Source organism: Cetorhinus maximus, chromosome 1 (genome assembly GCF_964194155.1).
Source record: "Cetorhinus maximus chromosome 1, sCetMax3.hap1.1, whole genome shotgun sequence".
Taxonomy (NCBI): domain Eukaryota; kingdom Metazoa; phylum Chordata; class Chondrichthyes; order Lamniformes; family Cetorhinidae; genus Cetorhinus; species Cetorhinus maximus.
The window spans coordinates 107407051-107433491 of record NC_135879.1 but is presented as its reverse complement, the minus strand read 5'-3'; the positions used below and the strand labels follow the sequence as shown (position 1 = coordinate 107433491).

At 42.3% G+C, this 26441-nt stretch overlaps 1 protein-coding gene across 8 annotated transcripts in view; it reads left to right on the top strand.

The window, feature by feature from the left end:
* LOC144682600 (prominin-1-A-like) overlaps positions 1–26441 on the top strand; it is a 297236-nt gene that overhangs the window by 52790 nt on the left and 218005 nt on the right. For all 8 annotated transcript variants that reach the window (XM_078545151.1, XM_078545141.1, XM_078545114.1 and 5 more), the window contains exon 2: positions 4019–4713. In XM_078545151.1, the coding sequence (XP_078401277.1) occupies positions 4491–4713 (223 nt within the window). In that variant the 5' untranslated portion in view covers positions 4019–4490. The remainder of the gene's footprint in view (positions 1–4018; positions 4714–26441) is intronic.

The window sequence follows — 26441 nt, the reverse complement described above, 5'->3', positions numbered from 1 at the left end:
CCACATCAATGGCACAAACTGTTGTTAGAACAGATGAATGGAATACATACTATGCTAAGACCCGGCAGCAGGTGAAACTCAGTCAAGCATTCACTTTGTTCACTTTGGCCTCTCTCTTCCCTTTTATACAATTAAGAAGCTCTTATTGTCCGTTTTTATATTACTTGCTGGTTTGCCCTCAAAGTTTACTATTACCCTCTTTTTAAATTTTTTTGGTCATCTTTTGTTGGTTTTTTAAAACTTTCCCAATCCTCTGGTTTACCACTAAACTTTGCCACTGTGTATGTTTTTTCTTTCAATTTGATACTATTCTTAACTTTGTTGGTTAACTGTGGTTGGTTTATCCCCTTCCTAGGATCCTTCTCCCTCATTGGGATATATCTTTGTTGTGAGTCATGAACTATTTTCTTAAACATCTACCATTGTTCATCAAAAGTCTTTTCTGCTAAACTCATTTTCCAGTCCACTCCAGGCAACTTTGCCCTCATTCTTTTGTAATTACCCTTATTTAAGTTTAGCACAGCTGTTTCCGACCCAAGTTTCTCACACTCAAACTGAATACTAAATTCTGCCATGTTATGATCACTGTTTCCTAGGGGATCTTTTATCCTGAGATCATTTATTAAACCTGCCTCATTACACATTACCGCATTAGTGGATGCTTTGCATCTGTTTTCACAAAAGAGGGGGATGAAGCAGACATTGTGGTTGTGGAGGTGGAGGAGGAATGTGGAATATCGGAAGGAAGAAACATAGTGGGGAAGGAAATATCCAGGTATTGAGCATCCTTGAAAGTGGATAAAATACCAGGCCTGGATGAAATGTATTCCAAAGGGAAGAAATAGCAGAAACTCTGACCATTTTCCAACCGTCTCTGATTCCAGGTGTGGTGCGAGAGGACTGGAGATGTGCTGATCTTTTACCATTGTTTAAGAAGGGGGATAGCAATAGCTGAATAATTAAAGGCCAGTCAGTCTAACTTTGGTGGTGGGGAAATTATTGGAAAAAGTTCTGAGACGCCGTTTAAATCATCACTTAGAAGGAGCAGATTCATCGAGGATGTCCGCATTGATTTGTTAAAAAAAGGTCTGACTAACTTGATAGAATTTTTTGAGTAGGTAACACGGATAGTTAGAGTAATACCTTTTTTGTAGCCTACTGAATTTTAGCAAGGCTTTTGACAAGGCCCCACATGGCAAACTGCTCAGAAAATTAAAACTCTATGGTGGAAGGAGGCAAGTTGGATCCAAAATTAGCTCAGTGGCAGGAAACAAAGGGTTATGAGCGGATGTTTTTGTGACTGGAAAGTGTTTCCAGTGGGGTTCTGCAGGGCTCAATACTGTGTCCCTTGCTGTTTGTGGTGTATACATCTACATTTAAGCCTAAACAATTGAAGATATGATTAGGAAGTTTGCAGTTGATATGAAGATTGGCTGTGGGATTCATGGTGAGGAAGATAGCTGTAGGCTGCAAAGAGATATCAATGGACCGGTCAGGTGGACAGAAGAGTGGCAAATGGAATTCAATCTGGAGAATGCATTTGATGAAGACAAACAAGGCAAGGGAATGCACAATAGATGGTAGGAGGTTGAGAAGAACAGAGAAGTAGAAGAACTGAGGGACTTGAGTCCTTTTGGATGAAGGGGTGATATGATCTAAGTTTTCAAGATATTAAGGGGAATTGGTAGGGTAGATGGAAATGAATGTTTACACTAGCTGGAGAAATTAGGAAGAGGAGGCATAGCCTAAAATTAGAGTCAGATTTTTTAGTAGAGTTAGGAAATGTGCAAAGGATGGTAGAAATTTGGGTCACTTCTGTAAATAGCTAGGTCAATTGTTAATTCTAAATCTGAGATTGATAGATTTCTGTTAACCAAGGTAAAATGGGATATGGGACAAAGGCAGATATATGAAATAGTATCATAGATCAGTCATGATCTCATTGAATGGCAGAGCAGGTTTGAAGGGCTACTCTTGTTCACACTGCATGCTTCAACCAAACTATATTTTTGGAATTCTCTTTTTGTACTTTTTGGGCCTATTTCATTATTTCAAGATGCCCCTGTCACACACAGCTAGTCTACCTCACCTCTTGCCTAGCCTATCTTTCCTGAGCACTGAACTGTTGTATTATCTTCACCTCTGTTGCTGGTGGTTAATCATATTTCTGTGATCACTACATCACAGTCCTTAGCATTATTCACTGAGTCACCTGAACTTGATGCATTTGATTTTTTTTTACTTCACTTATTGCAGTATCATCCCAAATTCTTGCTTACTTCTCATTTACTTTCATTGCTTTTGGTGTCTTTTGGGCAACATTTATCCAGGAAATTCTGATGAAAGGCTGCAACCTGAAATGTTAACTCTTATCTCTCCGCGCAGATGCTGCCAGACCTGAGTATTTCCTGCTTTTTCTGTTTTTATTTCAGATTTCCAGCACCCACAGTATTTTGCTTCTGAACTGAAAATCATTGTTGGCATTGACCAAACCCCATACTTTGATTAGTGGGGGCTGTTTACCTGTTATATTGGTGTGGATGTATATAATTTGAGTATTTATTTGTACACCTCTTCATGGCCAGAATATTGAGGTCGGCGAGCGGAGGGCGGGGCCTGCTTACCGACGTGTAAAATGACAAGGGATGATGTCGGGTGGAACTCGACGCCAAACTGCGTCATTTCAATGTTCAGGTTGGCGGGGGCGCAGCCGAATCAGCTGTGTGCCCGCCGACCTGTCAACGGCCTATTGAAGCCATTTAAAAACTAATTCAAGTAATTAATGGACCTGCCTGTCCAACCTAAAGGTTGGTGGGCAGGCCAGGAGCCCTGGCGGGCTTCAGAAAAAGCATGAAACCTCATCCACGGGTGGGATGAGGTTTCATGAGGGTTTTAAAAATTTAATAAAGGTTTGAATGAAAGTGATGGACATGCCCCAACTCATGTGACAGTGTCACATGAGGGGACATGTCAGGGAATTTTTTTTTTGTTCGATCTCCCTGAGGCAGCACTTAGCCTCAGGGAGATGAGTGCACTCTTTCGCATGCATGCACGAAAGAGTGCACTCCCGGCTGACGGAATTCCCCACCCTCCGCGCAGGGAGTGCATAGCGCTTCCTGGCGGATGTCATGCTGGGCGTTCCTTAATTGGCCCACCCATGTAAAATGGCAGCGCGCCCCCAATTGGGGGTGCCGATCGGAGGCGCGTCTGCACGCGCCCACTGCTGCACCTCCACCCCCCCCAAGGGGGGGAAAATCTTCCACATGAGCCATACACCAACAAGGTGTGATATTAGCCTAAGAATGCTCTTTTCCTTTTTTCCTTCGGTCCTTGAGGGAATTGCGTGCTGCATTCTGGTACTGGAATGGTCACGATTATGAATTGCGATCTTGCATCTTCTGTGAACTGCCTTTTATTGCACTGCCATATTGTCTAACATTGGCATTTTGATGACTTTATAAGGGTTTCGAGAAACAAGAATACACCCTGGCCTGCACGCATAGCTGAATATAAGAATGTGCCTTTTCTGATGTATATTTAGCTCGTTATGCTGGTAAACGGCTTCACAGATTTTTCTCAATGGCTTGCTTAAATGTATTTTTATGACAAAAGTTTAAGTTAAAAATGTTGACCGTGTATAGTTTGCAACAGTTATATTGTTTTGGACACAAATATTGTCAAGGAAAATACATTTTGCACATATTTAAGCTATTTAAATATGGATATGACAACTATTGGAAGTGATAAACCTGCCCTTAAACTTGCAGCATTTTTTGAACAAATATGTTGTAATTCAATTGTTTAAACCATTTTGCTAAACCATTATGATTTTGCTGTCTTTAAATCATTATGCTTTTGCTGCCTGTGGTAAAATTAATGGTTAATGACCAGTTCATTAAAAATGTAAAGATCGCAAAATTTTGCCTTAGAATTTATTTCTTCATTGAACACTCAGTGTTACAAGCCTGATTAACAGTTGTAATTTTCAGGCTAAGTTGCTGCATTTTTTCTATTACAGATAAGCGTCTTTGAGACATGCTACTGGTGCCTGTACCAGCTAATACTCCCCAGTGGGCGGGTTGATCTACCCCCTAACTACAGATGAGACTTTCTGCTGAGCATTAGTTCAAGGAGCTAAGATAGCAGCATCTTCAACCACTTTTCCAGCTGTCGTCATCTGTGCCAGACATGGTGCGCTAAATCAATTTCTGGAGAGCATGAATTTGTTTGGAATTTGAAACCTGAGTGAAATCTGAATATTGGATGAAGGACTTGGAGATCTCCATGATATTTTTTAACTCCATTCTATCAATGTGGAAGCTGTTTGAAATGATGCCATCACAGAAACAAAGAGGCTGAAGTGGCACCCAAATTTCCTATTTTCCTGCTTTGGCATTGTTTGAAGACTGCTTTTTCTTTTTCTTTCCCCCCTCAATTCAGAAAAAATAAGACACTTATTTGGGATTTCTTGCTCTTGTGTGTTTCCTGTCATGGCTATTGCAGTAACGATGCTTCTATTAATACTTTGTAGTAGGACTGGAAGTGAAAGCCAGCCATGGAGCTACCCAATAGAAACTGAAACATTGGATTTTGGGGCAGTACCTGCTGTGAACTATGAGGCTAACACATATTATGATCCTGGAACTATAGGATTGCTATTTGAACTGGCACGAACATTTCTACATGTAGTACAACCGAATCGTTTTCCTCGTGGTAAGTATGATTAGTAATTAACTGTACAGTTACTGTTATATCATCTGATTTGTCTGTGCTGCCACTTATTACTGGCTTCATCAATATTGTAGTATTGCCTCTCTATTTTGTTTTATTTCAGAATGGGCATTGTTATACATTCTTAGTTGCCTTAATATATATATATCTATCTTTATCTGTGACTATGTTATAAGCTCAATAATGCCTGCTGTGTTAATTAACTAACTTTTTGAATGAAACTGATATTTTTCACGATTCAGCAGATGACTGAAAGGGTATTTCAGTAATGCCAATCAAGGAATGTGTTCATCCATGTCCTGTATTTTATTTATTCTCATTGCAGAATAGATTTTAAGGTAAGGTGTTTTGCAAAAATAGTTGCAGCAATTAATTTGAACGTACTAATCCAAAAGTTGTTTACTTTCTATGCTGTAAATGAAATTCAATTTTCTTGTACATTCACCTATATCTAGACATTATTTTAAGTAGATGATTGGATAGGAGTGCTGCTTTTGCTACTGATTGGTAAATCCAGAGATCAGGTGTGGCTGTCTGAGTCACCTGATATAATTAGTAAATCCTATAAGCTCTTCTGCCATATGTTGCTATGGTTATAATGAACGTCTTAGCTGAAATAGGAAACTGACAAATGGTTTGGAGCACAATACTCATCTGAGTGCTTTAATAAGCTTTAATTCCCCTTTACTATAAACATTTCAGCATATATTAAAAGTTATGCACAATCATAATGAGATTACTCCATATTGTACAAAATGTTATACCTTGAAACTCTTAAAGAAATCCAAAATAGCTACAGAGTTCCTATGGAATACACTGAGGCACAAGAAGAAGGTTACTCAGTTCCCTTTATGATACATGGCTATAATTCTTCAATGTGTTGTGTGCATAACAAGCATCTACTTGTGGCAACTGGTGACGTGTCTCAGGAAAATCTGTATTTTCACTATCTGAGCCTTGTATTTTGTTTCTAAAATAGCTCCACCAACCATTTCCTCTACTTCCTTAAAAAGCTAATCACATTAACGTCACTTGAAGAATGGTAATGTACAGGGACGTTAACAAAATTAATAGACTGAGCCAACTATTTAGAAAATGAACAATGTTTTCCATGTAAATTACGTTCTTTGAAACAACTGAAAAAGCTGAACAAAAAGAGTTTTGGAAATTGTTATCCACTTACATGTTTTTATTAAATGCAGTACAGTTGCCAAAGTCTGTGAAAATAGTATTCACAAATTCAAAAATAAATATGTTTAAATTGTGAAGAATACATTGATCCAGTAACAAGATTTGAAAGTTAGCTTTCACATGTTATAGTTACAGGGTGGACAGTTATGCTGAATGAGAGGTTTTTTAAAAGAGGTTATTTCATAATTGTGTAGACTATTTGTCCCTCCCTCACCTTGTCTTGCAGATGGACATGATACTGAAACAGGGCATGTAGGAGGCTTGCTCTCTAGCCACTGCCAAAGATTTTCAGACCTTTGTGGCTGGAAAATGTATTGCATCTCTCTAATTGCTTCACCTTGGATTTCCTTCCAGATGATTGTTATGAGGTATTGGATAACCTTCCACTCCACAGTGCAGTCACAGTGCAGTATGATAATGCAAGAAGAAAGACTTCTACTTGCAGATCCACTATTACAACCAGCTTCACTTAAGGTTCTGGATTTCAGATGATGTGCAGCAATTCTATTTATATAGAACCTTTAAGAACATAAATAGGAGTAGGAGTAAGTCATTTGGTCCTTTGAACCTGCCTTGCCAGGCAGTAGGATCAGGATGATTTGCTGTGGCCTCATCTCCACTTTTCTGCCTGTCTCTCATTACCCTTGACTCCAATGTAAATCAAAAATCTGTCTAACTCAGCCTTGAATATATTCAGTGATCCAGCCTCCAGTGCTCATAAGAGAAACAATTCCAAATACCTCCAACCCTGGGAGACTATATTGAAACTGTGCCCCCTAGTTCTAAATTCCCCCACGAGGGGAGACATCCTGTCAGTGTCCATCCTGTCAAACCCCCTCAGAATCTTAAATATTTCAATAAGGTCACCTTTCGTTCTTCTAAGCTCCATTGAGTATAGGCCCAACTTGCTCACCCTTTCTTCATAAGGCAACCCCTTCATGACAGGAATTAGCCTAGTGAATGTTCTTTGAGCTGCTTCCAATGCAAATATGTCCCTCCTTAGGTAAGGTGACCAAAAGTGCACACAGTATTCTAGATGTGATCTCACCAATGCCCTGTACAGTTGGAACACAACTTCCCTTCTTTTATACTCCATCTCCCTTTCAATACAGGTCAACATCCTGTTTGCCTTCTTAATTGCAGCTTGATGACTTTGTGATTTATATACAAGAACATTCAGTTCCCTCTGTACCACAGCATTCTGCAATCTCTCTCTCCATTTAAATAATACTCTGCTTTTCTATTCTTCCAGCTTAAGTGGACAACCTCACATTTTCTCACTTGCTTTAAGGTAATAAAACATCCCAAGTTGCTTTACGGGAATGTTATAAAGCAAATTTTGACCATGAGCTGTGTAAGGTGACTTAGGACAGGCAGCCAAAAGCTTGGTCAAAGAGAGAAATTTTAAGTAGCGTCTTGAAGTGGGAAAGAGAAGTGGAGAGGTTTAGTGAGGCATTTTAGAGCTTAGGGTCTTGGCAGCTGAACTCATGGCCACCAAACATGGAGTTGTTAAAATCAGGGATCCTCGAAGCCATAATTAGAGAAGTATGGATACCTCAGAGGATTATAGGGCTGGAGGAGATTACAGAGATAGGGAGGGGTGAGGAAATGGAGGGATTTAAAAACAAGGATGAGAATTTTAAAATCAAGATGTTATTTAACTGGAAGCCAATGGAGGTCAGCTAGCACAAGGTTGATGGGTAAATGGGACTTTGTGCGAGTCAGGACACAGGCAGCAGAGTTTCGGATGACTTTAAGTTTATATTGGACAAAATGTGAGAGGCTGGTCAGGAGTGCGTTGGAATGGTCAAGTTTGGAGGTAACAAAGGCATGGATGAGGATTTCAGCAGCAGATCAGCTGAAGCATTGGTGGAGTTGAATAATGTTACGAAGGTAAAAATAGGCAGGTCTTTAGTGAGGAATGGATATGTGGTTGGAAACTCAACTTGCGGTCAAGTGTGGCATAGGTTGCGAACAGCCTGGTTCAACCTCAGATAGGTGACAAAGAGAGGAATGGAACCGCTAGCTAGGGGACGAAGATTATAGCTGAGATGAAAGACTTTTTGGTCTTCCTAATGTATACAGGGAGGAAATTTCTGCTAACCAAGCACTAACCAAACAGTGTGATTAATTTAGCAACAGCAAAATAAATTGGGAGGTGACGGTGAGGTAGAGCTGGATGTCAGAGTACATGTGAAAGTTAATATTATGTTTTCAGATGATGTTGCCAAGGGGAAGCACGTAGATGAGAAATAGGAGGAGCCAACGGATAGTTCCTTGGAAGACTGCAGAGTTACCTGAAGCGATCCATTTAACAGCTGCTTCACAAACTTGCTTTGTATGCAAGACCAGCAGAACTCATGCTTAAAATGTTCTGCACAGTTTTTCTACCCCTCCAAGTGGTATCCAGTTGCAAAAAAAAGAATCGACATACATGTTGCCCACTGCCAGTCTGTATGTACAGAACACCTCTATTGTTAAGAGTCCCAGAGCTGATTAATTTGAGAGCAAATTAACAGCAGCTCCTTCATTCATGATGATTCAGGATTCATTATTCTGCTGTGCAACATGCACCATTGTTTCAAAGCAACAGGAGGGAACAGTATTCCAGCTTTAACAGTTGTATACTCAAAACATTAGTGTAATGGACTGTTAAACTGTGAACAGAACAATGTAAACACACTTTGATAAACACACCATGATAGACTGAATATACATCAGTAAAAAAGAGTAACTAATATGTTGGTACATTTTTCTTTGTTTGACAGGGTTTCATTTTGATATAGGTTTTGCAGCGGGCAGAGACTTCATTTTTACATAAAACATACAGGATCCTATGCTTTATCAATAGAGGCAGAGAACACAAAAGCAAGGAAGTTATGCTAATTCCATATGAAAAGCTTGGATTTCTCCATAAATATTAGCCATATTCTTTAAGGCTTAGGCATTCATTAATTCATTATTCCTATCCCACCCCTTGTGAGCTCCCAGTGTCAGGCTGAATATGTGCCAAGAGCTCACCCCAAATAAATAGGTCCAATCAATGAAAATCCCAAGAATTTGCCCAGATGAAAAGTTGTGAAATCTCGCATTTTCTACTGCTTTAGAGCAGGGGCAGAATCTTCGGGCCGGCGAGTGGGGGCAGGCCCCGCTCACTGATGCGTAAAATGATGTACGGTGACGTCAGGTGTGCATCCCGACGTCATCGCGCGTCATTCAGATATTCAGTTCAGTGGGCGCGCACTGGAGTTGGCTGTGCGTCCGCCGAACTGTCAAAGGCCTATTAAGGCCATTTAAATATCAATTAAAATACTTAACTGAGCTGCCCGTCCAACCTTAAGGCCTTTACATTTATCATGAAACCTCATCCACCGGCGGGATGAGGTTTCATGAAGGTTTTTAAAATTTCCCTAAAGGACGTTAGTGAGCCAGATCACTATTATGGCTACTAGCTTTTAATTCCAGATTTTTATTCATTGAATTTAAATTCTATCAGAGGATTATTCTGGGCCTCTGGATTTCTAGTCCAGTGGCATCACCACCTCGCCGCCACCACCTCCCCTAACTTCCCGATCATCCCCAATCCCTCATTAATGAGGGCTGCATGAGAATTTTTTTAATTGTAAATTGAATTGTCAAAAAGGATTAGACAAATGGACAAGGAGGTAGTGTCCAGAAATCCTCCTGCAAATGAGAATATCCTTTTAATTTGATCGCCCCTCACTTGCACAGAGTTTTCCCAACCAGATCATAGCTGAAATTGTTCTGAAAAGTAATTGTGTGAGCAATATCCTCTCTGGACTGGTTCTAGAGAATGTATGGAATATGCTGACCTTCATTATAAGATTTCTAAAAATGTTCCAACCCAGATCTGCATCAAATATTTTAGCATATACTGTAGAGAACTTTTTCTACCAATAACTTCAGACCTAATTGCTTGGTTTAACCTCTGTCTAAATCTATGGACTAGTGCAGCTGAACCTGAAGGTAGGTCTGAAATATAAGTAAGATGCTGCTGGCTTCTCCATAACTCCAACATATATTAGGGCTCCATAGATGGCCCTAGTGTATTCTAATTAATAGCATTTTTACTATTTCTACTTGAAAATGATGCATCTTGTAATTTAAAATGATCTTAATCTTAAAATGATCATTTGGTAATCTAGTTGATGCTTGTCAAATAACTTGTCCATTATTCCTTTAAAATCCTAGTTAATATGTAATACAGGAACTCTTCTAAGGAAGTGCGATTAGGCTATGCAGAGTTCAAACCATATGGAGTTGTTTCATTATCAAGTGTACCTTGACACCTGTTCCATTGTGAGCTCAGTTATCACCAGAAAATGAAGAATTTGTATTTTTTGCTGCTGGTTGTTGGAGTAGCTTATTTATAGCATTTTCTGACTTTGTTGCTGTGGAGATCAGCTTCAGTAAGCTGATAATCCAGGATTCATTTGTTTGCGTGATTTGCACGACAAATCTTCTGCTTTATTGTCTACCTCTTGTAACTGAGTCCCCAATTCCCGAAATATTAAGCAGAGCTGTGGATGTGCAAAAATATTATTGGAACAAAATCATTAGTTGCCTGCAAGTCTCCAAGGGCTGAAAATGTGCAGGTGTGGATGAAAGGCTCTGCTATATTACCTTTTGTAAATTCATAACTGATTGAACCATTCAGCAACAATGGCAATAACGAGCATTCATAGTGCTTAACATAATAAAATGTCCCAGAGCATGTCAGAGATATTATAAAGCAAAACTTGACACAGAGCAACATAAGGAGATATTAGGTCAGATGACCAAAAGCTTGGTCCAAGCATTAGGTTTTAAGGCGCCTCTCAACGGAGGATAGAGAGATAGAGACACAGAACAGGTTAGGGAGGGAATTCCAGAGATTGGGGCCCTGACAGCTCGAAACTTGGCCACCAACTTGGAGCAATTTAAATTGAGGAGGCCAGAATTAGAGTAGTGTAGATACTTGCTGAGGTTATAAGGCTAGATGAGATTAGAGATAGGGAGGGCCAAAGCCATGGAGAAATTTGAAAACAAAGATGAGATTTTTAAAATTGAACATTGGTTGCTAAGCACAGGAATGAAGGGTCAATTTGACATGGTGCGAGTAACGAACGAGTTTTGGCCGGGAACTAGGAAAATAAACATAACCACATAAGAAATAGGAACTGAAGTAGACCACTTGACTCTTGGAACCTACTTTACTATTATATGAGATCATGGCTGATCATCTTCTACCTCAACTCCGCCTTTCCACACAATCCCCAAATCCTATAATTCCTTTAGTATCCAAAAAATTATTGACCTTTTTAATGCATAGTCAACAACTGAACATCGGCTCATTGGGGTAGAGAATTCCAGAGATACCCAACCCTTTGAAGAAATTTCTCCTCATCTCTGACCTAAATGGCCGACCCTTTATTCTGAAACTTTGACTCTACTATACTCCTCAGCCAGGGCAAACATTTTCTCAATGTCTACCCTGCCAAGCTCCTTAAGAATTCTATAGATGCCTCTAATTTTTCTGAACTCTGTGAATATAGGTTGAGTCTATTTTATCCCTTCTCATAGGGCATCTCTGCAGGACCAGTCTTCTGAACCTTTGTTGCATTCCCTCTAAAGCATGTGTCCTTTCTTTGGTAAGGAGATGAAAAATGCACACACTACTCCAGATGTGGCCTCACTAATTCTCTGCATAATTGTAGTAATACCTTTTTACTCATGCACTTTAATCCCTTTTTAAACAGAATCTAACATACCATTTGACTTCCTAATTGCTTGTTGAACCTGTCTATTAATTTTGCTATTTTTAAAAAGAATTCTGTTTTGGGATTCATGTGCAAGGACACCCAGGTCTCTCTGCACATATTTATGAGTTTCTTATCATTCATAAATGTTCTTCTTTTAAATTTTTCCTTGTAGAATGGATAACATCACAGTTCACCACATTGTATTCCATCTGTCATGTTCCTGCTCACTTGAACCTGCCATATATTTCTCTGCAGCCACTTGCATTCTATTCGCTTCTTACTTTCTCATCTAGCTTTGTATAGTCAGTAAACATGAATATGTTACACAACTCCCTCATCTAAGTAATTAATATAGACTGTAAATAGCTGAGACCCATCAACTGATCCTTCCGGAACTCTGTTAGTTGCAGCCTGCCAACCCAAAAACGACCAGTCCTCAATTCATGCTACTATATTTGCCCAATTCCATAAGTCCTAATTTTGTGTAATAACCTGTTTTGTGGCATCTCAACAAACATTTTTTGAAAATCCAAATACATTTTGTCCATTGGTTCCCCCTTACCTTACTCGTTACATTTTCCAAAGAAGGAGATTGCCTGAGGTTGTCCTCAGCCCAACCATCTTCAGCAACTCCATCAATGACCTTCCATCCATCATAAGGTCAGGAGTGGGGATGTTCGCTGATGATTGCACAATGTTCAGCACCATTTGCAACTCCTCACATACTGAAGCAGAAGCTGCACAATATCCAGGCTTGGGCTGACAAGTGGCAAGTAACATTTGCGCCTCAAGTGCCAGGCAATGACCATCTCCAACAAGAGAGAACCTAACCATTGCCCCTTGACATGAAATGGCATTACCATTGCTGAATCCCTCACTAACAACATCCTGGGGATTACCATTGACCAGAAACTGAACTGGGATAGCCATATAAATACTGTGGCTACAAGAGCAGGTCAGAGGCTAGGAATCCTATGGTGAGTAACTCATCCCCTGACTTCCCAAAGCCTGGTCACCATCTGTAAGGCACAAGTCAAGGACAGTGAGAGATTACTGTCCACTTTGCCTGGATGAGTGCAGCTACAACAGCACTCAAGAAGCTTGACACCATCCAGGACAAAGCAGCCTGCTTGATTGGCACCCCATCCACAAACCTTCACTCCCTCCACGACCAACTCATAGTAGAAGCAGTGTGTTCCACCTACAAGATGCACCAAGCCTCCTTAGCACCCATGACCACTACCATCTAGAAGGACAAGGTCAGCAGACACAGGGGAACACCACCTGGAAGTTCCTCTCCAGGCCACTCACAATCCTGACTTGGAAATATATTGCCGGTCCTTCACTGTCGCTGGATTAACATCTTGGAACTCCCTTCCTAACAGCACTGTGGGTGTACCTACGCCACAGGGACTGCAGCGGTGTAAGGAGGCAGCTCACCACCACCATCTCAAGGGCAATTAGGGATGGGCAATAAATGCTGACCTAGTCAGTGATGCCCACATCCCATGAATGAATAAGAAAAATCAAACAGATTTGTCAAACGTTATTTTGCTTACATTAATCTATGTTGACTCTGCATAATCATGTTATGATTTTCTAAGGGCCCGGTTGTCATGTTCCTAAAAATAGATTTTAACAATTTTCCTACTATTGATGGTAGACTGACTGGACTATAGTTCCCTGTTTTCTCTCCTCCTTCTCAATTAGCAGGGTTATGCTTGCTACTTCCCAATCCTTGGGAATTACTCTAGAATCTAAGGAATCCTGGAACATCAAAACCAATACATCGACTGTCTCTGCAGCTACCATGTTTAAAACTCTAGGATGCAGGTTATTGGGTCCAGGGGGTTTTTCACCACTTGATTCTTTAGAATCTCCAGCACTATCTCTTATACTGATTTCTTTAAGTTCCTAAATATCGCTAGACCCTTGGTTCCCCATTATTTCTGTCATGTTTTTTGTGTCTTCTGCTGTAAAGACAAATGTGAAGGAGAATTTTATGGATTTTGGCCGCCAACTGGAGAACCAGCAAGAGACCTGCATTGCCTCCTCCTTGCAAGGGCAAGGGGTGGCTGTCGACGGGCCCCCCTCTTTCTGATGCCGGGTCCCTTGATCAGACACTGAATGTCTTTGAAGGAGGAAGCCTCTGGGAGACCACAGGCATCTCACACTGGTTTCCATGTCATGCTCCATGTGTGGTGACAGACTCGCCCGTCGCTGGGTTAATACCAGCAGCAGCAGGAAGAGACTCTTAGCAGGGCATTAATTGCCCCTGAAAAGCTCAATTAGCCTTCCCGCCATAGGCTTAATTGCAGTGGAGGTGGGAAGCTGGTAGGGTCCCCACCCGTCATCATCCCACCCGATTAAATGCTCTCCTGCCTCCAAACTCATCATGGCGGTGGGGTTGTGGGGAGAGTATAAAATACCATAAAAAGTTCAATGTCTTTGCCATTTCCTTAATTCCCCACTGTTACGATCTAGTGAGAGGAGTCGAATAGCTCCCCTCTTTTCCCTCTCCTCATTTGAGTGCAATAGACCTTTTAAAAAATGGATATACTTGCTAATTCTGAGAGTGTTTAGCTGTTTACGTGCTATGACCATGGAAGATATGTTCAGACGGGTTTTCTTGAGTTCTTAAACCAGAACAGAGGATAGATTTTATTGTACTTACCTCGGTCTAAGTAAAATAATTAAACACTCTGATACACACTTTCACCCTCACATGCATGCAGACACTCGTGTGTGAACACACACGGAAGCTTTGCTTTCGCTCTCATTCTCACTCTCTCTTGTACTTACACACACACACATACACACACACACAAATAGATTACAGAGTAGGGGGGATAGATTAAGTCATTTAAAGGCCAGAAGAATTAAAGGGGCATGCAGCTCTTGAAGGTTGGTGATTCAGTGGTTGCGGCTGAAATTGGTGGTCCTGCTGTTACCACATGGTGGTCCTGCTGCTTTTCGGCGTCGAGGAAGTTTAAAGATGCCTGTGATGATTTATCTGTTCTTCTGGAGACAGCAGTGCTGGGTTGAGTTCTTTTTAAACTCCCTTGTCTATGGCACCTGGGTAGTTAAACTCAGCAGACAGGGTTCAATACTTCTGTTGAAAAGTCATACGGACTCAAAACATTAACTGTGTTCCCCTCCGCAGATGCTGTCAGACCTGCTGAGTTTTTCCAGATATTTTTGTTTTTGTTTTGGATTTCCAGCATCCGCAGTTTTTTTGCTTTTATTTCAATACTTGCCAGTTGGATGGAATGAGTGAGAGGCAAAGAACCCACTCATGGTCATATTCCTTCTGTGTTTCAGTTACTTGTATTGTTCTGCAGAAAAAAAAATAGGTGCTTAAAGTTCGCAAAGGGTTGGCTTGTCACATGACCTTTCTCCAATTGCCCAGTGATCCAAATATGGTCTTGATTAGTGTATTCTAGTTACCTTGATTAGATCATGGCTGGAAATTCCTCTCTCAGCTAGGGTCCCATTGTTCAACTGATTATGTCTAATGGTTTGTCTCTACCTCATTGAATACCCAAGTTAATTTCTGAATGTTTTGCTGGTGGGATAGGAGATGGCCCCCATCTATCTCTTTCAAGGCAATTATTCTTGGTGCAGCTTTGCAGACAAGTTGTCTCTGTTTCAATAGTTTTGAAATATAGAAGTTACAGTGATGCAAATGTGCAGCCCCCTTTGACTATGATCCCAAGTCCCTGGGATGTGGCTTTAGTCTTTCTAAACAAAAATCCATTAGGGATCTCCAACCAGTAAATTTAAAAGCAATTTTTTTCATATGAAGCATGGTTTCACAGTACCTCTACCTCTAATGTGCCCATGTTTACTTTCACTAATCTCTTCCTATTTAGATACCAGTAGAAATATTTACCATTTGTTTTCCTCTTGCTCGTATATTCTCGTATTCTGTTTTATTTTTCCTTATCAATTTATTGTCCCTCCTTTGTTGAATTCTAAAATCATCTCAATCTTCAGGCTATTTTTTTGGGCAACATTATAAGCCGCTTCCTTTGACTTGATACCATCTTTGACAATCCTTGTTATCCATGGTTGGACTATTTTCTCTGTGGGGTTTTTGGGTTTAGTGGAATATATATTGGTTGCAAAAAATGTAATCTTTAAATGCTAGCCATTGTTTGTCCAAACTATCTTATCCATCTCACTCCTCACACCTACGCAGTTTGCTTTTTTTAGATATGAGTTCCTAGTTGAAGACTCAAGTAAATCACTTTCAAACTCAATGTAAAATTCCATCATACTATGGTCACTGTTCTGTATAACTTAAGGCTAAGTGTATACAGGTTGGGAGTATTCATTGGTAATTACTTATGCATATATAAAGAGACACTTATTGACACTGGGTTGTAGAGTTAGGAGCTATACATTTGTAATGTTTCACTTTTGTGAATAAATCTGAAACAGGGTAAAGATTAACTTCTGGTCTCCTCTTTCACCAACTGGCTGCCAGAAATTTAATGCCCTAGCAGAGAATGGGTTACCTAAAGGTGAAAGTTGGAAACTAAGATTTTTTTTTAAAATGGAATAGTAGCTTTTGTGAAGAATGGCTGAAAGTAAGTGTAGATTGGCAGGGTATGATTACCTGCAGATGTTCTCAGAGTCTGAACTTTATGACCAGTGAAAGAATGAAATGGACATGGGTTACATCCCTATCAAAGAGGAAACCAGGTATAGCCTTGGAATTGTCATTTCCTAAGAAAAGTTGAATTAGAAGCAAAGTATTTTGTGAGCTGGAAAACTGAGGAATGTTTGGCTCTTCTATTAGGCTTCATGGATGAAATTTACCAGAAAGGTGACCTATTTGATGCCTAGGAGACATGGTCAGATTTTGATAGATAATGAAAGGCAGCCAATCCATAGAGGAATATATTGCGGACTTTAACAGACTGTATAAAAGATTGCAGAAATTCAATTTGTAGATTCCTTGTTCGGTGTTCACATTTAAATTGCTGGATTCTGCTAAGGCGTTGCATATGGACAGAGTTTTGAACTTAACTGAGGGTCAGTTCTCAGAAAGAGACTCCCTTTTCAAACGGATGTCTGCTGCCTTGAAACAATTTCTGGGGAAGCAGTCATTTCCAGCAGCCTTGAAAGCAAAATGCAACATTCCATGGTGTCACAAAGGATTGAGTGCTCAATGATTGGCATTTCAAGGTTGTCCAGGGACGAAGGTGCCAGTACAAAGAAGCAGAAGGTACAACAGACAGAAGGATTGAGGATGAAAGCACTGTTAGCGGAACCAGATACCACAGCAGATGGCAGGACTGGATTACCAATAGTAGGCAAATGAAACCCGGGAATGCCTGGGGAACAGTTAAACAGGTGATGATAAAGATCAGTCTGAAGGAATTGTATTAATTACAAGAAGCTTTAGTTCGGTGATGTGTGTTAGTCACAGATTCAGTTAACTGTGCAGTTCCACATAGATTGTGGTTGCACCTTGATAGTGTGTGGAACACATTGGCTAAAATATTATCTAGATTCACTCGGTCGTGAGGATTGACATAAGGTCAGGGAGTATGAAAATTCTACTTGTTTTAGGTTTGGGGATGACAACGGATTGAGGTCACTAAAAAGAGTGGTGATTCCATGCAAATTAGCTGCAGTAAGCCAATTTAATACAGGTCGAGTATCCTTTATCCATAAATCCGAAAACTGAATGCATCCAAAATCCGCACTTCTTTTTAACCTCATCACATTTAGTGTGGGAAGTCTTGCTGTTTTTGCATTGTTTACCTTGCGATTTTTGTGGTGAACATGTCAAGAAGAAACTTTTTCAGATACGCTGTATTTATTATTCAGTGATACATCTAGCCATTTTATTTACTTTAGACCAGGCATGCCCAACCTTTTACATGTCAGGGGCCACATTTAAATTTTTCTCACATTCGGGGGTGGGAGGGGCGCAGGGGCGGGGGAGGTGGACAGGAGCGATGAGCATATTTTGGAAAGATAAGGTTTGGCACAGCATTGAACATGAATTTCAAAAACAAAGCTGATGTATTAAAAGAAAATCTTGCTGAGCAAAAAAAATCACAACAACAAATTGATGATTAAAAATTGAGTAATGATGATGACTGTTAGAGTATGAAAGGGTGAGAGTGTGTCCAGTTCGCTCCCAGAGGGTGATTGAAAACCCTATGACTGGCAGTGAGCCAGACACACACATACCGCCCCCCTCTCTCTTCTCTCTCACGCTCACTCACTCCCTCACTCACACACACACACACACACACACACACACATATATACACACACACACCTCTCACTCACTCGCCTCTCTCGTACACGCACACAGATTCACCCCCTCTCTCACACAGGCACACGCGCACACACACCTTGCTCTCGTATATATACACACACATCTGGCGTGCGCTTGCGCTCTTTCTCACTCAAACACACACACTCACCCTGCTCTCTCTTACATGCACACCCACATCGCTCCTTCACCCACCATCATTCCTTCACTTCCACACTCAACCCTCACCGTCTCTCACCTTCCCTCACCAGCTGCCCCACCTTGCTCCCCACCCCCTCTTGCTCACTCACCAAATCAGCTGGTGAGAGTGGGGTAGGTGCGATGAGAATGTAGGAAAGACCTGGAGCAAGGGCGAGTGGCACCTGAATGCTGGGTACTTGCTGCATGGAGTGCCAAGAACCAGGAGGGATGTGGTTGGAGCTGCAGGACAATGGCTGGAGCCAACGTGGAAGCTCGGTGAGCAGAGGGCCTCACACACTGCAGAATTTCTCTATCTTCACATACTTGCAGTTCCCGGTGTTTGCTGCTCTTTCAATCACATCCTGTTTCTCTCCCTTGTTTGCACTTTTGAGCCTATCAGCAGTAAACAGGAGAGAAACAGGCTGTGACTAGACGAATGCAGCCCCCTGCAGAAACCTTCAAACTCACTGACCCGTCTTACTGGCATTTTCACTAATCAGTTTGGGAGCCACGTATGCGGTGCACAGGCCGTGGGTTGGACAAGCCTGCTTTATGTTATAGCTAGCCTCGGCTTAGACTATTGTAATATAAGTTTATATGCGGCATCCGAAAACCAAAATTATTTGAAATCCAAAATGCTATTGGCCCTGAAGGTTTTGGATAAAGGATATTCGACCTGTAGTACTGATGTAGTCTCCTATGAGATACCTTTGCTGTAAAGTAAGCCTTCAATGTAAAAGGCATGGACAGATGCATCTGTGACAGGTAGATTAGAGAGGATGAGGTCAAAAAGGTTTTTGCCTCTTGCTTCCCTCAGCACCTGCTGCTGCTATGTCCTTCAGGGCTTGGTCAGTAGTCGAGCCAGTCTTGGTCATGAGCATTGAAGTCCTGCACCCAGAGTTCAATCTGTGCATTTGCTACCCTGAGTGCTTCTTCCAATTGGTGTTCAACATGGAGGAGTACTCAGTCATCAGCTGAGTAGGTGGGGGTTGTAGGTGGTAACAAGCTGGAGTTTTCCTCGTCCATGTTTGACTTGATGCCATGAGACTTCATGGGGTCTAGGGTCAATGTTGAGGAATCCCAGGACAACTCCCCTCTGTCTGTATACCATTGTGCTGCCATCTATGGTGGGTCTGTCCTGCTGGTGGGACAGGGCATACCCAGACATACAGACAGAGATAGTGGTCCCTGGGACATTGTAAGTTATGATTCAGTGAGTATCTCAGACTGTTGCTTGACTAGTCTGTGGGACAGCTCTCCCAATGTTGGCACAAGCCTCTAGCTGTTAGTAAGGAGGACTTTGTAGGGTCGAGATGGATGGGTATGCCATTGTTGTTTCTGGTGCCTAGGTTGATGCCGGGTGGTCCATTCAGTTTCATTCCATTTGCAGTTTGATGTAACTGAATGGCTTGCTAGCCATTTCTGAGGGCAGTTAAGAGTCAACCATATTGCCAAACCAGGTAAGGAAGACAGATTTCCTTCCCTAAAGGGCATTGGTGAACCAGTTGGTATTTTATTATAATTGACAATTTTAACTCCATCAGTTGCCTGGATGGGATTTGAATCATGTCTCCAGAGCAGTAGCTTGGGCCTCTGGATTACTAGTCCAGTGACATTACCACTACACCACTACCTACCCTATAATGAAGCACCCTAAAGTTAAAGATGTTTTAAGGGCAAATAAAACATTATAAAAATAAATGGATATGGAAAAATTTGTACTTAAGTACAAATTACACTCTGGCCCAAATTACATGAAATTAGTTATTTTTAGTAATGCTTCTCATGTCAATCTTCCTGATGGGCCTTTGAGTGCAGCCAGTTTCATCATAATTTCAGGGGTGAAAATGGGAAATGTTTTTTAGCCCGGGGAGCTAAGAAAATAACAAGGTTTGTTAAAAGCACTTTAAGTTGCAGAAACGTTGGCTCTTGTGGATGCAGTGGACATGGGGTTCTATTTGTTAAATGTTTTGGGAGAAATTCTATACAAGGGGTGTACTGCAAACACTTGTCTATTGAATATGTTATGATCCTTGGCCAGACCCCGAGTTGGTAGGATCCGGTTAGGGAAATACCGTTTTGTTTAAAGTAGATGAAGTTTGCGATTCAGGACACTTGCTCAGTGAAGAAAGCCACAGATTATATGGGTTTTGAACAAAAATAATCTTTACTATACAAGGTCAGAAAGATAAATCAATTTACAATATCTATCTTATACTCTAACATTCAGGGTTAATATGAGATACAGGTGAATTAACAGACAAACTGTGGCCGAGCACACCACACTGACAATAAAAGCCAAATGTGACCAAAACAGATTCTATGGACTTCTCAACAACCCACCCAGATATCAGTAAACACTGTGAGTCAATCAGTCTCACTGAAATTTTGCCTCCCTCATGAGGGATTCCAATCTTTATCTTTGAAGATCTTGCCTTGGAATTCTCTCTAAAAGTCACTCCAATGCGGAAGGCTTCAACGATGGCCCACCTCGCAGGGTTTCAATCTTGTCTTCCGGGATTTCATTCCCTTCCATTCCTGAATCTACACTTCAGTGTCAACTTACAAGCATAATTCCAGCTCTTTGGCTGCGCCGAGCTGAACACTACTGCTCCAAAGGGATCCCTTTGCCCCAACATCCTGCAGCACAGAATCTCCAATCTTTGGCTGCCTTATTGGCTCTCCAGGGCTTTTGAGCCCTTTCAGTTACCAGACTCGAACAGCATCAATAACTGCCCACCTCAGAGGGTTTCAATCTCGTCTCCTGAGATTCCATTCCCCTGGATTCATGAGAATACACCCGAGCGCCAAATTGCAGGCACAACTTCAGACCTTTGGCTGCATCGAGCTGAATGCTAATGCTGCAAAGGTGTACCTTTGCCCCAATGGCCCTTTAACTACCAGGGCTTCTCCTGAGCCCTCTTTACTTAAGTCTGCTCCCTGCAGCCATTGGGAGCCTGTTTCTTTGCTCCTCCCTTTTGACCAAACTTAACTGGGACCTGTTTTGGTCCCCTGTCTTTGTCCCTGGGGCTTTTTTTTTGGACCTCAACCCTTGTCCCCTGTCTATTTTCTGGCTATGGCGCTCTGTACCCGGTCATCTGACCTGGATTGTTGCACCGTTTTTCTTCTGCACAAGCGTACTGGGCTGGTCCTCAGCCTGAAGAACTTAAAGATGCTGACCTGCACATGGGCAGCCCACTCCTGGCCTGTGCATGCGTGGGAGGTCTGAGGATTGTTGGAACTTGGAGTTCCTGACCTCCGTGCTCAAGATTAAGGTAAGTTGGGTAACTTGTATATACTCTGCAAAAAGTATTTTAAAAAAATGAAGTATTTATCTTGATAAACAAGATGAAACAAATGTTAGAAAAAAAATGGAAATCTCCTAGATGAAATGGGTTGATGCAAGTCATCAATTAATTGATTGTTTCATAAAAAGAAGTGCTTGTACCAAAAGATTATTGGCCGTCCTAGAAGAGAGGCATTTTGTAATGTAATGCTTTGTAAAGAATATAATTTTTTTTCTATTTATTTTGAATTATTGTTTGTGAATATTTTTTCTTATTTATTTAAAAAAGAAAAAAATGTATCAATTTATATAATTTGCGTACATATGAAGAGACACTCATTGACAATGGTGGCGGGTTGTAGAGTTAGAAGCTATACATTTGTGATGTTTCACTTTTGTGAATAAATCTAAAACTGAGTGAAGTTAACTTCTGGTCTCCTCCTTCATCAGCTGGCTGTCAGAAGTTTAACACATTCTTCACTCAGCCCCTTTACTACAAGGTTATTAATTAACCCTTTCTCATTGCACAGTACTAGATCCAAACTAGCCTGTTCTCTAGTTGACTCCTTGACATACTAATCTAGAAAAATATCTTGTATACATTCCATTAATTCGTCCCCCACATCATTTGTGGAAATTTTGTTTGTCCAATCAATATGAAGATTAAACCCCCCCAAGATTACTGTATTACTGTTTCTACTTGCACCTCTAATTTCCTGATTTATACTTTGCCCTACACTACAACTGCTGCTAGGGAGCCCGTAAATAAATCCAACCAAATTTTTCTGCCCTTTGCTGTTCCTTAGCTCAATCCAACCTGATCAACCTTGTGTCACCTTTTCATGGAAGGCCTGATGCTATTTAAGTGCAATTAGAAACTTACCTGAACAGTGTCGGGCCTCCAACTGAATTAAGGCATCAGACAGGTGGAAATCCCACCCATTCAGGAGCTGCAGGCCAATCAGAGCTGGCAGTTCTCCAGTACTGACATTGCCATTGGGATCTGTGACTGATGCTGGTAATGCACTGAAGTCTTCAGGGATTGTTGCTGGATCCCTGAAGGGAGCTAAATGGGGTCGGGATAGAGGTCAAGGGGAGGGGGTCACCAGCGAGAGATGGGTGAGTGAGGGTTGGATGCAAGGGCAGGGGCATGACTTTCAGTGGTCCCCACCTTCCTGACATCAGGACATTCGATCAGCCACAGAGTGTCTGTGAATGAAGACCCACCCCAAATGAGGTCGGAAGCAAACCCCCACAGGGGATTTAACAGGAATCGCATAGTTCTCCTGTACCTCTTCAAAGTCGTCCTGACAGAATTTGCTGGGTGGCTTTCAGGAGGCTCAGGAGAACCGTTAAATCCCCTCAGCCATCATTAAATCCTGGTGGGTTTAGGGATAACTGCCCCCAAGTAGCTTGTTAAGGGGCTTATTTGACATTCCGCTATTAGCAGATGGGATTCCTGCATCAGGCACTTCCCACCGCTGGGAATCAAATATGTGTACTCCTGCCCAATTCTCCAGGCCCTCCAAACATCATGCCCAATCTGGTGGGCTCCAATAAATTACACCCCATGTCTCCATCATGGCTACTACATGAAACCTATTTATTTCTATCTGTACTTTAATTCATTTACTTTGTTGCGAATACTTCACTTATTCATGTATGGTGTCTTCAGCTTTGATTTTTTCTAATTTTCCCTGACACCACCATCGTCACTAATATCTAATAACCTTTGTTACACTCTGATCCTTCCTGACCCACTCTGCTTATTTTTACCCAAAATGCTGCTCTGCTTCAGAGCATTGACATTTCCCTTGCTTTTGAATTTTTCTTTTCCTGAATCCTCCCCAGCACCACTTTATTGGTTTGAGGTCCTGTCTCCTACTTTAGTTATGTGATTCACAAGGACACTGATATAAGCCTGGTCTTAAGTGGAGTCCATACCAATGGAACAGCACCCTCTTTCCCCAGAGTGGTGCCAGTAGCCCATGAAGCAAAATCCCTGTGCCCAATAGCCCTCTACTGGCCATGCATTTTACTTTCTAATCTGATAGTCCCCTTGCTAATTGACACATGGATCACACAACAGTCTGGAGACTATTTCCTATGTGGTTTTGCTTTTTAATTTAAACCCTAATTTCTCTCATTCTCTCAGCAGAGAGGATTCCTCGTTCTACCCATGGTGTTGGTCCTGACTTGGACCATGTTGACTGGATCCTCCCCCCCACTTCATTTCCCACTTCATGGAGAGTACTGTGTGGCGTGATGACGTTGGGCACCATTCCTGACATTACGCCAGTTTCAGATAATACCATGTGCGGGCAGGGTTATAAAGTCAGGAACCTGCCCACGTTATTCAGATATCAACTTAAATGCCTATTGAGGTAATTAACAACCACTCTGACTGAAATAATATGGCCAGAAGACAATAATATGCCTTCAAGGTCAGATTCGCGTTAGGTGGGAAACCCTCTTTTTTAAGGGCTAGCTTTTAAACTGCAGCGAAGAGCAGAGTCTCAGCCTTGCAGTTCAGAAACCTTTGGTTGCATGGAATGCTCATTTTACGGGGCATAGTAGAATTTTGCATATTTTCTGTTCAGAAGGACTCTCCTCTCATTGAGAGAGGCCTTCTGAAAACTTACTTAATATTCTGTCTGTAACCCAGGGGTGAGTGTGTCAACACAGCTGGGGGGGATTGTGCTCTCGGAGGAGACACAATCTCCAGTGAGGAGGAGAGGAGGATTAGATGGAGGAGAAGGGATCAGAGGGAGGCCCAGGAGGCTGTGAGTCTGCAGGATGCAGACAGAGTATCACCAGGCCCCGATGGTCAGGAAGAGCCTTGAGAGCCTCATCCAATGCACAGAAGACATAATGCTGCACTGAGGGTGTACAGGCAGCCATTCAGCTACCTGCAAATGAATGAGACTCAGTGCAGAAGACAACTGAGACTCTCAAGGGCAACCGTTACATCCCTTTGTGAGATGCTGGCTGCAGAGATTTCATCACACTGCCTTGGGGACCTGCCAATGCCTGGCGTCCTGAAGGTCACAGTGGTGCTGAACTTTATCGTGACAGCCTCTTTTCCAGCACATTTCATGACCTGACATGGATAACCCAACCGGCTGCACACCATTGCATAAAGGTGTTCATGGATGCAATTTCCAAAGGGCCAGCAATTACATTGCTTTCATCCACGATGCTCAAAGCCAGATGAGAGAGCCCAAGGATTTGCTGCCATAGCTGGTTTCCCCAGGGTGTGAGGGGGCAGTGGGGGGGCGGCATCAATTGCGCACGCTTAGCCATCAAGACTCCTGCGGGACAGCCCTGCACGTTCATTAACAGGAAGGGATTCCACTCAATCAACATGCAGCTGGTCTGCCACCACAAATGGTAGATCATCTGGTATGTGCCAGATATCCAGGCAGCAGCCACAATGCCTGTATGCTTAGGAATTCTCAAATTCCTAATCTTTTTACTGGCCCAGATGCATTGGAGGGTTGGCTTATAGGCGATAAGGGCTACCCTCTCGAGATGGCTTACGATGCCTGTTGGGGCCCCAAAACCTGAGGGAGAGAGGAAGTACAATGAGAGCCACAACAGAACCACGGCCATAGTAGAACAGACAATTGGCCTCCTCAAATGCATTTCCAAGGCCTGGACTGTTCAGGAGGTGCATTACAGTGCTCCACCTCACAGGTGTCCCTGATGGTCGTGGTCTGCTGTGTCCTCCACAACATTGCAATACAAAGAGGAGAGACTCTGGAGGATGAGGAAACGCCAGAAGGTGACCAGTTGTCTGAGGGTGATGAAGAGGATGAGGCCAGGGAACATGCTGCTGGGAATGTCCCTGGCCATGACACCAGGGACGCCTTAATACGGCAACGATTTCTGTAGAACCTTGTACCAGACCTACGTAACAGGTTTCCTGAAATTTATCTCTCCATCTCGCACTTATAATGAGCGAGTCCTGAAGCCCTTATGTGCAATACTTCTCCATTTACCCACCAGTTTACACATTTCCTCTAGCCTTTCCTTAAGGTTTGATATCCTACCTCAATCTTCAGCCACTAGTCTCACATTCCACAGATATCGAAAAGAACACAAGCATGAAGGAATGTGACTTTTGAGTTTAATCACAAGCTTTCAAGACAAACAAACATGCAAATGTCACCCATGTGCCCCTATTCATGACTGCTTGAATATGGACAAAAACATTTGAGTGCTCCGGCGCAGTGTTTCTCCCTCGCTTTCAGATGTACTGGAGAGAGGTATCTGATCTGTCACCTCCTTTGCCCTGGATGACTCGACAGGCGTCCTCTGCATGGCTTAGGCCTTGAGCGGCTGGTGACTCTTGGACACTCTTGCACAGATGCATGCGAGACTTCAGTCGCCATGACAATGGTTGAGGTCTGTTTCAATGGCCGATGGACGGAGGAGATGCTGCCACCCTCGTAAATGTCATGAGAGGAACTTCCAATTGGAGGCAGCTGCTGCTCATCCCCTGCCAGTAGGACCGGGTGATCCTCCACGCCAACTGATGAGGTTACAGGAGCTGGGTGGGCAACCAAGCTCAGGGTTCCCCTGTCGCCCTGGTCTGAACCCCTGAACTCATAGTGCATCCTGATGATTGCATCTGCAATGTGCTCGGTTTGCCCCTCATGGACAGACTGGCGGCTGTCCTAGGTGGAGGCTTGGTGTTCTGAAGTGTGGGTGATCACAGCGTTCATGGCCTGGATGGACACTTCCACAGTTCATGCCAAAGTATACAATCTTCACAGGTCTCGTGCTGAACATCCAGCATCTGCCGTCTTACAGATGACTCCAGAAGCTCATCATCTGACTCAGAATCAGACTCTGGATCACCCCGGGCACTCCTCCAACTGCTCAAGGTCTGCTGCACCACAGTGTCCGGCGGTATCACTTGTCAATGTGAAGTGCCCTCACCAGTGTGTGCATGACCCCTGTCCAATGTGCTAAACCCTGCCAAAGTGCC